Genomic DNA, 12,169 nt, shown 5'->3' with positions numbered 1-12,169 from the left:
TTAAAATGAAAGTCGGTCGATCTATGTTTATGTACCATAGGTTCATCTTTATTGCAAAAACAATTACAAATAATAAAAAAATAAGAATTATAAATATATTGCAAAATGGGACGAGGACGATTCGTTTAGTTTCTAAAAATACATCAGTTCTAAAAATTTAGCTAATTTTGTAAACTCATAATATACAAAAGTAGTACCACATATAAGGAGGGAATTTAAAACTAAATCGATATAGTGTGAATTTTCTTACAACCTTTTGGTTACTGAGATTAGTGTAGAGTTAGGAAAGATTCTGTAGGATTTTGTTCGTTTGTGATGTGCGCAGCTGGAGGAAAATATTGAAAGTATTTCAAAAATTTTCAAATCTCCAACCGCATTTGTGTCTGTGAGCTTTTGTTTTTGTGTAAACATAACGAGTGTGTGAAAAACTGGATTGTACATAAAAATAGTTGTTTGTTCTTAAAATAGTATAGGTACACAGGTGCGTAAGAGTGCGCAGTAGAGAGCTAACGAACTAATTGAGCAAATGCTAGCCACCAACAGGGAAGGAATATCGTAATACTTTATACAATACAATTATACTAGGTACGCGAGAATAGAAATCATATTGTACGTATCTAGAAAGAAACCTATTTGAGCGACTGAGACTGAGAATGACATCCACTTAAGTTTGGCATAACAAACGCCTAATTGCTATGACACATTCAGTATTCTATAATAATACGTATATCTGGATTTCTTTGTTTGTTTGTTTGTTTTTTTTTTGTTTCAATATGGCTATTAAATGTTCTTGTGCGACATTCGGTTTCTCGAAAAAATTGACATTCTTAAATGTATTTTACTGTATATCAAATTCCCTCTGCTGTATGCGTACTTTGACCTCACTTCTTTACTTTTCACTTGGTTATCTTCACTGACGGGTATGCCTTTTAACTTTTAACTATATTAAATAATCGCTACGTACTAGCCCAATGAAATTTCATATAAATCAGTCCGAAAATTTGTTCTGCGTTTAAATTATGTGAATGCTTTTAAATATCCTGTTGCAGATTCGAGACCCAATATTCCTCTATATAATATGCTTAAAACTAATATTTATCCATTTCCTGTATGTTTATCGTTTGATAGGTATAAACTTTATATATATAGACGATATCCTTTAACACCTCTTTTTGTTTTTTTTTTTTGTTTGTTTGTTTGCATATTTATGTACACATAGTATTTGTTATTTGCGTTATCTAAACGTTATGTACAAAAATTACCTACACTATTCATATACACCGATATCTAAACGAATGTCTTTACGTACTTCATACATACATGCACAGATAATTCACTAGGTTCTTCTTTTAGACACTGACGATGACTAACAACTAGTTTGTTCGTGCTGACAGAGATTGCAGTTTAAGCCGGATGATGGGCCACGTTCTGAACGCGTTGGGCGCGCATAAAGTGCCGGGCATTCAGGGGATATTGTCGGGAGTAGGAAATCAGGGTGGATCCCAACGCAATGCTCAACGGAGCTCGCGAGCGACCTGGCAGGCTTATGAACACCGTGCCCACAGCCGCCAAATTGTCAAACGTCGGCTCGATAGCCACCATCATGATACGCGAGCTCTGCTGTCGGCGACTGGTGGTATGGTGCATAACGGGATGGGATTCGCCCGTGGACTGCTCCTGCAGGAGCAGCGCTTGCCGGGCACGCTGTCGCATGGCACGGGCCGAGGAGGAGGAGGAGGAGGAGGACGTTGGCTGCGGACTGTCCACGTCCAGGCTGCCCGAGGCCAGGAAGATCTGGGCAAAGGGGCGCTTGGCCAGGTGCAGCATCTCCACAACATGCTGCCTTCTAGCCCTTCTCAGGTCCGCTGCCTGCTTCACCTTCCACACGATCACGCAGACGGCGAGGAAGAGGAAAAAGCAGGAGAAGAACACCGAGAAGAACACAAACAGATCGATGTGCAGTTGATCCTGGCGGAACACCACGGATCCGTAGCTGGGCTCAGGTCCGGAGCTCGCCCGCAGAGCGATAAAGAAGCGTGTGGCACTCAGATTGTGGGCATGTTGCGGCAGGGTGAGCACCAAACGATTCTTGAGCCCAAACAGGCGCAACAATGTGTTGCAATGATTAAGCGTTACATGTGTACTCAGATCCTTGGCGTGCTGATCCCTCACTATGAAGTTGTGACCGCCATGGCTCTTGCAGTCCTGCAGCTGGGGCACATAGTAGGTGTTGGCCCCGATTCTCTCGCCTCCACCTCCTCCTAGGCCGCCGCCGCCAATGCGACGCTCGGGGGAAAATAGCTTCTGGATCGTGGCATTGTCGTGTCTGGGCAGGGCCACATTAAGTGGATGCTCGCGCTTCATCTTCGGTCCCCAATTGTATCGATTGTCAAGGAAGATCTCGTGGTAGCCAGTCGTCTCATTCGTTTCCACAATAAAGGAGTCGTCCTGCGGCGACATGAAAACATCCAACTCGCCTTGCGTTACGTCGATTATAATGCGAATGTCCACATTCATGAACCGAGGCTGGATCACAAAGAACACCGTTTGGCCGGGCTTCAGGGCAGCTGGCTTCGATTTGCACTCCTCTGTGGTGAAGTAGATAGAAATAATATTCGACAATGCCATTTGGATTAAGGCTTAAGGTTAACAAATCATTCATTTTAGTTTAGTTTAATTAATTGAAACAATTGCGTTAAATATATTGAAAATTAATCAAAAGGCTAGGATTGGCAATCCCTAGGAATCTTTAAAATTAATATTAAGTTTAAGTGCATGCAATAAAGCCCAGTGCAATAACGACGACGAGCGAAATTGTTTTTTTTTAAGAAATAAACATTTAAATGAAACAAAAATTTCAAAGCAGTCTAGAGTGCTAACTTAAAAGTTGTAAAAAATATTTGATTTCAGATGATCCTGTACTACAATTTTGGTCACAGCTAAAACAAAACCAGCAAATGAGCATCTTTTTTTTTTACATAATTACTTACGATTTTTTAATAAAAAATATTAAAATAATTACTTTTAGAAAATATACTGATTGTTTAATACAGTTAGGCAATTTTCGTCTAAAAAATTTCAGAAAATGGCCTATTTTTTTCCAAAATGGGATAACCCTTTAATTTTAGCACATATTTTTAGTGAAATAGCACTTACCAATGGGCTTGGCATCGAAGCACATTCGCGACTCGACGGTTATCTGCTTGTAGCACTGGTGGCCATCCGTGGGGTTGCCGGCATAGGAGTCGCGGCACTTGGAGCACTGCACCATCCAGCAGAGCTGCGCCGAGTTCTTGCCACCACCGGCCGTGCAGGTGGCATCGCTTTCCGTGTTGTTGGCGCAGTTGCACTTCTCGCCGGTGACCGGATCGCATATGTTTCCATGTCCATGGCACTGGCAGGGCCGGCACTCCTTGTGCAGATCCTCGCTGCCGCGGAAGTAGCCAGTGAGGCAGCTATCGCAGCGATCCCCGTCCGTGTGATTGCCGCAACTCAGGCAAGTGGCATTGTAGGCCGGACCCTCGGGTAGAATCCTTTCCAGTTCGGAACGGGTCATGTTGAAAACGGCGGGATCTGCATCGTAGGCCACACAAACGTCACTGTGGCCGTGGCAGTAGTCCAGGCACGGCTGGCAGGCATGACCCTCGCGGGGATTGCCCACGAAGAGCGGCTGACACTTCTCGCACTGCTCGCCCATCGTGTTGTTGTGGCACTTGAGGCAAATGTCCAGCCGGCTGCTTGACTCACAGTTGGAGTGGCCATTGCACAAACACTGGATGCTGCAGTTGGCGCCCACGTAGCCAAAGTCGCACTGACACTGGTCCGGACTCACGCAGTTGCCACGGACGCATCCCTGACTGCAGACGGGCAGGCAGGCACCCTGCTCCTCGCGATATCCCTGGGCGCAGACGCACTTGTAGCCCACCGCCGTGTCCAGGTCGATGCACTGTTCCGACACAGCGTCGCAGTTGTGATGCCCATTGATGCATTCGTTCTCCGCCGGACACTGCACATAGTGCCAGGACACCACATCCGCATGGGTTAAGTGTGAATCATTTCGCCAGCTGGCATAGATAAGATCGCAAGTCGAGCCAGACGGATGTTCCTGCTTGTGCTCCAGTGCTCCCTCCGTGCAGATCCCATCGCCGTTGTGTCCCTCGCGGGCACACCACCCACAGTGGGCGTGCTCCAAGCAGCTGGAGCACTGCGTGTATACGTGACACGGTTCCGGACAGCGTTCCAGTTCGCTGGCCTCCAGCACCAAACCGCAAACGCCACCGGCGCAAAACAGCGGCTGGGAACTGGGCGTCAGGCACAAGTTCAGCATGGTGGACCACTTGCACTCCTGGCGATCCTGGGCGGGAGTTTGGCTCAGGCACAGGCTGCAGTTCTCGTGCGTGTGGCAGGGCGGCGGGCAGCTCTCGACCAGACGATATTGATTCTTTTCCACCAGCTCCTTGGCAATGCACTCCACGGTGCCCAGTTCGTTCCGGGCCCAGTTGCATTGCGGCTGCAGCATGCAGCTTTCGCAGCTCAGTTGGTAGCATTGCGGCAGCGGGCACAGGCCCAGAACGCCCACACTCAGTTCCTTGTTGCACCAGGCACTCCGCCAGCCGCAGTCCACGCCGGCCGGCACGCACCTGCCCCGAATGCCGCACTCGTCGCACCACTGACACACGGGAGCCACCTCCTGGTGCGTCGGCCAGGCGGCCAAACAGGCGCCGCAGGTGGCAAAGCTGGAGCAGTTCCGGCTCGCCATCCACTCGTCATCGCAGGCAGCCCCATTGTTGACCACCTTCGTGCCATTGGGATTGGCGCACGGAGTGCGGCCATGGCTGAAGCAGTGGCTGCTGTAGCTGTAGGTGTTCTGGATCGTGCAGTAGCTGCAGCCCATGTAGTGCCGGCACTGATGCTTTCCCGCTGCTCCACAACTGGCAAATGTCATCCGGCAATGCTATCCTGGTCACGTGACTGTGCGTCGAGCTGCCATCCCATCCGCCGATGACGAAGATCACACCCGTATCCGGATCGATGGCCATGTCCTCGGCGTAACTAGAGGCTGGCACACGACCAATGAGCTCCACGTCCTCAGTCAGTCGCACCCATTGATTGCAGGCGTACACATAGGCAATCAGCACATCCGTTCCATTGAAGGGCTGCGTCCGTCCGCCGTACAGGATCATGTAGTGCTCCGTGCTCACGGCCGAGTGGAAATAGCGAGCCCTGGGCAGCAGCGAGGCGGGTGAGTTCAGTTCCCTGAAGCTGGGCAGTTCCGTCCAGCTCAGCTTCTGCAGGTCCAGTGCATACAGACTGCTCTGCGGCTCCGTGGAGTAGCCTCCAAACAGGTAAACACTGTTCGTCTCCGGATGGTAGACAGCCGTGTGGCCATAAAGCACTGGCATTCGGGCACCCACAGCCGCCAGTTGCTGCCAGCGACCCGTGTCCAGGTTGAACTCCCATAATTCGAGAGGTCGCGACTTGTTCAGAGTCAATCCGCCAAGGAGAATTAGCGACTCGTGCTCCTGGTAACGCAAATGGGTGAGAGTATGGCCGGCTAAGGGAGGCGGAACATCAACCTGTAAGTAGAAATAATTATAGTTAATTTTACCCCTTTTATTTAATTTAGTTTATTATAATTACCTGATAGTCAGCTCCACTCGGTACCACCTCAATCTTGATCTGACTCCAGCGCTGGTTCTGTATGGAAAACATCCAAAAGTCATTTAGCAGTTGCGAGTTTGCACCGATTCCTCCATAGATATAGATGATTTGCTTTTTCACGTAAATCTCGGAGGCGTGGAAGTACCGGCCAAGCGGCATGCGATCCTCGGGGGTGGACGATTCCACTGTGACCTGCAGCCAGGTGCTGTTCTTCGTGTCGAATTGCCGAAAATCGTTGAGAGGTCCGTGGTTGGGCGAGTATCCGCCAAACATCCAAAGGGATCCCCTGCGATCCGCATTCACCGAGTGTCCAAATCGTGGTATGGTCTTTCTTAAGTGCTCCAGACTTTCACTCAGCAGCTGCGTGTTGAACAGTTCCGTCATTACCAGGTGGTTGCGCTGCACCAGAGTGCCGCAATCGGCGCCCGCATAGTTGGCATTGCTGCAGATACACCGGCCGTATTCCGTGTCGCAGAAGCCCTGCATCCTCTTGGCGTTGCAGTTGCTCGGACAGATCTCAATCTCGCAGTTGGCGCCCACATATCCGGCGGGGCAAACACACCGCTGCTGGGCATCGCATATGTGAGGCGGCAGACAACTTCCAGCCACACAGTTCATCACGGAGTAGAGGGCATTGAATCCGAAGTGTCGCCTTTCACTGCCCTGTTTGTAGTGAACCGTGACGTGGCTGGAGCGGGCCTCAATGATCCTGGCCGAACTGTAGGGGGCACAGACCACGGCCAGCAGTTGATTCTGCTGCGTGGCTCCGGTCAGATCCGGCAGACTGTCGTAGATGTACACCGCGTTCTCGTCACAGTCCATGGCCAGACTCTGCCACTGGAAGTCCAGCTGGAGGAGGGACTTGTCCGCCTGCAGCGTCTTCGGTTGCAGTATCCACAGGCACTCCTTCACCTCCAGGCTGGCGCCCCAGGGCGACCGATATGACTGGTAGGAGCCAATGGCACTCGTGCCAATATTGGTCAGAATGCCCCTGGATTCGCATTGGTAGTAGCATTTACCGCCACTTCTCGGGTCACCATAGTAGCCGGGGGCGCACAAGTCACAGTTGAGTCCCTGGGTGTTGTCCTTGCAGTAGCATTCGCCGTTGCTGACATTACACACGCCCAGATCTTGGTGGCCATGCCCGTTGCACTCGCACGGCAGGCATCCATGTGGAGCGGTGGCATTCCCATAGCTCCCCTGTCGACATCTCTCGCATTTCTCACCCTCCGACCAATCCTGGCACAGGTCACATTTCCCCAGTCTCTCGTGGCACGTCGAATGGTTATTACAGCCACAACTCAGACCACAATCGGCTCCGGTCCAGCCCAACGCACAGCGACAGGTGTAGTCCGGCGGTCCCGAGCAGTTGCCATTTTGGCACAGCTCATAGCAGGTCCTCACGCAGCTGAATTTGCCATCGCCCACATATCCCCGGCGACAGTGGCAATTGTAGCTGCCCTGGGTGTTGGTGCACTTGGCCTCCTTGTGGCAGTCGTGCAGGCCCAGTCCACACTCGTCGACATCCGGGCACTGGGCGTACGCCCACTCGGCATCGTGGTGCGAGGAACTGTTCAGGGCCAGTGAGCAGTTGCCAGCACTGTAGCTGAAGTCGCCCTGCATGCAGATGCCCTCGATCGGATTGTCGCGATCGAAGCACCAGCCACAGCTCAGGGTTCGCAGACAGGAGGAGCAGTTGCGGTGCTGCTCGCAGGACTTGCACTGCTGCTGCAGATAATGCGGCTGCTGCTGCTGCTGCTGGAGCTTCTGATCCGCCAGTTCTTGCGACTGGCGACTCACCACCTGGTCCATCCACTCGCGGCACATCCCAAACTGATACTCACTTGTGTACACGGAGAAACTGAAGCACTGGGCACTGGCCTCGCACCAAACGCATCGACCGCGCTCACCGAGACACTCCTGGCAGCCATGGCGTTCCCTGCACGACCTCGGACACTGCTCCACCGCCCGCACGCTGCTGTTGGACTTGCCTATCCGGCCACAACGCGCGTCCTCCGTCCACCACTCGCACTCGCCACTGCTGGCGCAGGCCTCGCAGCTCACGTAGTTGGTGCAGTTCGAGCACTGACTGGGCTGGCTGATCAGATAGGACCAGTGGAATGCCTCCGGAGCCTCCTTCCTGCACACCTCCGTCTCGTTCACGGATCGCAGGTGGCACACGCTGGTCAGGGGACACCAGGCACATGAGGCATCCGTGAGACAGTGCAGGCAGTTCGAGTACTGGGTGCACTTGCCGGAGTAGTAAGGCTCCAAGTACTCGAAGGTGAAGGCGTTTAGCTGGCCATTATGCAGGTGCTGCAGCTCCATCTTGGTCTTCTGATAGGCATTGTAAATTCCGTTGCCTCCGATTCGACGACGAGCCTGGAGAGGATTTGGACATAACAATTTAGTTAAGAAAGAATGAAGTTTCTTGAAAGCAGCATCGAAACAATTAAAGAGGTAAACCTACATTAACAATTAAGATTATCTATCCAGAGATAGTATGGCTGCCAAAACTACAATTATTTATAAATGTTGATTCCTACACTGCTAAAAAACTAAGTCAATTTATATATTATTTGCTTTGATTTTTAGTTATTTCATAGTCAATTTAGATACGTATTTTCATTTTATTTATTTTAAATATAGAAATTTAAAATTTTTTGTTTATATAAAAAAAATGAATAATTTTAAAACTAATGCTTTATTTACGATTCCAAATATTTAAATATTAAATCTTGTATTTTAATATGCATTGTATTTAATACTATGCATTTTTAATTCATTTAAGATTCAATAGCCAGATATTTATATTTACTACTACATGTCACTGTACGCACCTGGAAATCGATGGTGAAGGGCTGCTCTGTGGTGGGCAGCTGGACGTTGCTGCAGTAGCTCTGATTCGAGCTCTGCGTGGTGACATTGACCAGCTCGTCGAGGTAAAGGCCCAGGCCAGCGCGCAGCACGGCCGATGAGTAGCTGGTGCAGACCTGGATGGCCGAGTTGTTCCACTGATGTTGCGGCCGCACGAAACCCACCAGCCTGGCCAGCATCTCGCCCTCGAGTTTGTGCTCAAAGTAGGTGGTGAACGGCGGTGACGCAAAGTCCACCATGGTGGCATTCACAATACCCACGTAATCCGGCATGGTGAAGTTAATCGGGAAGTGGTACTTGATGTACGTGAGTCCCGGCCGTCGGTCGGTGCTGGTGCAGAGCGAAGGTCGGCGAATCTCGGTGCCTTTGTCGCCCCACCAGCCGGAACTGTCTCCACATATCCCGTAGTTGTCGTCCCGGTGGTGGCATTTTGCATTCTGCACACACCACGTGCACTCGTTTAATCCCAGTTTGCTGGCCACCGAAAATGCTGCTTTGTTTCCCGACGACTTTCCCCATTGAGATCCGTGAACCAAGCAGGAATGGCAATCGCCCAGGGAGGGACATATCCCTGGACACCTTGTGGTCTGCAGATTGGTGGTACAATTCGCTCCGATGGTGCGGCCGTAGCAACTACTATCTGCCGAGCACCAGCCGCATTCCGGATTCGACAGACAAGCGGTGTGCGAGGCGTGCAATCTGCAGGAAACCTCCGGATTGTAAAGCGTATTCTCCACCCGCAACACCTGCGGCAGTTCGTAGGCAAAAAGATCCGCATTCACGTTGCCATGGTAGCCGCCCACAATCAGCAGCGTGTGATTGCGACGCAGTGCCGCCGCTTGGGCGAAAACACCCTGTGGCTTCGGGTACAGACTGTCGTCGGCGGAAACCACCTGATTAATCCAAATGTGGCAGCTGAGATGGTACCAGTACATCTGGTTGTCGTAGCAAATCTCGTCCTTGTTGTGACGGTGCGTATAGCCACCAAAGACTACCATGTAGTTGCCCGAGATGGTGGCCGTGTGAAATGCCCGCTCCCTGGGTATATTGGTGTCCCTCAGCGCCGTTCGCGGGTATAAAATCTCCGTCCAGTGCATCTGGTCCAGCTGAAAGGCGTAAATTCGATCCGAGAGCTTAGAGAAGCGGGCCAAACTCGTCATGATTCCACCAAAAACGATTAGTGAATTGGTTGCCTTGTAATAGACCGTCGAATGCGCTGCCAGACGAACGTCTAACGTCTTTCCACCTCTTGGTTGCACCAACTCCCACTGCGAATCCTCGGAGAGGGGAAGTGGTATGCGGTAAACGCTGGATGAGAACTCTCCCGTCTCCAGACTACCACCGAATATATAGAGATACGCTCCAGCCGTATTCAGCGTATGCCTGGCCAAAGCCGGCGGCTTCACCTCCGACCTGATGGCCATCTGTTTCCACTTGCCGCCGCTTTCCGTGTTGTTGTACTGCCAGAGATCACTGTAGAAACTGCCGTTGGCATGTTTTCCACCGTAGATCACGAAACCGCCGGGCACTCGATCCGCTGCATGGCCATAGCGTCCATGGGGCTTGTGGTCAGTAACCTCTTCAAGAATGTCCTCCAGATACTCATTCAGCTCTTCGTCTGTCGAGTTGGCATTCACGATGGTCAAGGGCAGTGAGGAGCGTGTGCGACGCTGGTGGAGATTGGACTCCGCCAATGTGTACAGAATGTTCCGAAAGAAGCTCACGTCGCTGTTGAGACCCCAGAGCTTGGCTTCGTCCTCGTTTTTGTGCTGAAGCACGGCCTTAAGCAACGTGTGATCGATCTTTTGCGGGTGGTAGAAGTGACGGCGACTCTGCAGTGCAATTCCCCATTCATCTTCCCACTGGCTGGTGCTGAAACGATAAATCTAAATGTGGAAATACAAAATTAGTATTGAACCTAATTCTTAAAACATTGCCTTTATTAAAAAACTTAATATTGGGTAGAAAGAGCTTTGCAATTATCGAATATGTTTATCATGTTGGTACTAAAAAACTTTACCTGAAGCGTGCTTATAACGTTGTTTAGGTCATAGCCGCCGAAAACGTAGAGAGCATCCTCGTCTTCCATGTAAACTGGCGGTATGGGCAGCACGTGGCGTCATGCCCTCGGCGTCGGTGGCCAGCCAGCGCCAGCTGCTGCCGGCCGGATGGTCACTCAGATCGCACAGCCGGCCGCTGAATCCCCGCGAGCAGTGGCAGATGCTCTTCTGGCAGCGACCTCGTCCTTGGCTCTCGCCACAGCGCTGCGGACAGGCCTCGTCCTCGCAGTCGGGCCCCACCCACTCGCCGTGGCATACGCACTGGTGGCCCACACACTTTCCATGGTTGTGGCAGTTATTCAGACAGTTTGATATGTAGTAGGAGGCGCGAAAGCCATCCAGCACGTAGTTTGTGTCGCTGTACATTAGGATGAGCATCTGTGGGGGAAAGGTCAACTATGAGAAGGGAGCACGTAGAGGAGATATGGGCAGTAAATCTGAGGATAAGTTGAGTTTTAGTGTTTATTGCTTTAAGGACCTATTACGTTGTTAATTTCTTTATTTTTGATTTATTACATCAACGTCTACATAAAAAACGGATTGTTTGCTGTATATAAACAATTTTGCTATTGTTGCTAAAGAGTTTATATTTTCTATAAAGCAATGCTCCAAAAAATCTATAGGTTTCTCAGGACTATTTGATTGTATGAAACATACTATGTTCTATATTGGAAATCTAATCAAAAACCATATATCCTATATTTTCTATATTATCTACTTGAACACTTTGTTAAGATAAGGACAGATGAAAAGACTCTAAGCTTTGAAATCTACTTACACTACCGCTCCGGGCCACCAGTCGCTGGGGCTGCGTCCGCCCGCTGAAGCTGCCCAGCAGGGTCGAGTTGAAGGAGTCGCCGTCGTAGACGTAGATGTAGTCGTAGGAGCACTCGGTGCCCATGCTGTGGAAGGTCAACGTGATGAACTGGCTGTCGTTGCGCGCCTTGATGAGCCACTCGCAGTGCGAGTCCTGGGTGTAATTGAAGCCGGACGGGCCATCGGAGATGTCGCCGTAGGGCTCCGTGAACACCTTCCGGCTGCGATCGCATGGCACCGCTGGCGGGGAGTGTGCCTGATCCGATCGCAGCACTAGCGTCCAGAATGTCAAGGTTGCCAGCAACAACGATGCGTACATTTTCTGCATTTTAATCGCCTCACTTTTTATGCAAATTTTTGGCATCTATTATTTTGGTTGGCCGTTTTGGCTGTTCAATTGCGCTCCAGCCAGCGTCCACTGGCTCCTGCCATTGCACACGACTTTGCCGCTGGGCCTGGGCCACCAGCGGATCCGGTTTTGGCTGCGGGATGTTCGCTCAATTTTCAATTATTTTCGCCAGAAAATGGATGAAAATATTTCGATTTATTTACAGCGAGGGGGAAAGTGTTGGAAGGCGTTGGTGGTTCAGTGTTGAGCATCGATTATGGAAACAGTGCTGCGAGTGGCGAGCAAAACAAAACATCTGATTGGTACAAGGTGGCAGCGCCCGCAAGCCGACTGCTTGCATTTCCAATCCGTGGCGGAATTATTTAAATTTTAAATTTATTCTTAAGTGAAAGAAAAAAACGGACTT

General features: G+C 50.4%; 2 protein-coding genes across 2 annotated transcripts in view; one reads left to right on the top strand and one right to left on the bottom strand.

Annotated features, from left to right (window-relative positions):
• Positions 1 to 12,169, top strand: part of LOC128262990 (probable 39S ribosomal protein L24, mitochondrial) — a 53,823-nt gene that overhangs the window by 12,854 nt on the left and 28,800 nt on the right. The window lies entirely within an intron of this gene.
• LOC128262969 (multiple epidermal growth factor-like domains protein 8) lies at positions 23 to 12,010 on the bottom strand. The gene is given in 8 exon segments (XM_052997572.1): positions 23 to 2,588; positions 3,157 to 4,918; positions 4,920 to 5,576; positions 5,641 to 8,043; positions 8,502 to 10,424; positions 10,559 to 10,633; positions 10,635 to 10,976; positions 11,377 to 12,010. Coding segments are annotated over 8 exon segments (8,748 nt in total). The 5' UTR covers positions 11,779 to 12,010; the 3' UTR covers positions 23 to 1,404.

This window comes from Drosophila gunungcola, unplaced genomic scaffold (assembly GCF_025200985.1).
Source record: "Drosophila gunungcola strain Sukarami unplaced genomic scaffold, Dgunungcola_SK_2 000001F, whole genome shotgun sequence".
NCBI lineage: Eukaryota > Metazoa > Arthropoda > Insecta > Diptera > Drosophilidae > Drosophila > Drosophila gunungcola.
Note: the sequence above shows the minus strand (reverse complement) of the source record. Positions and strands in the feature narration are given on the sequence as shown.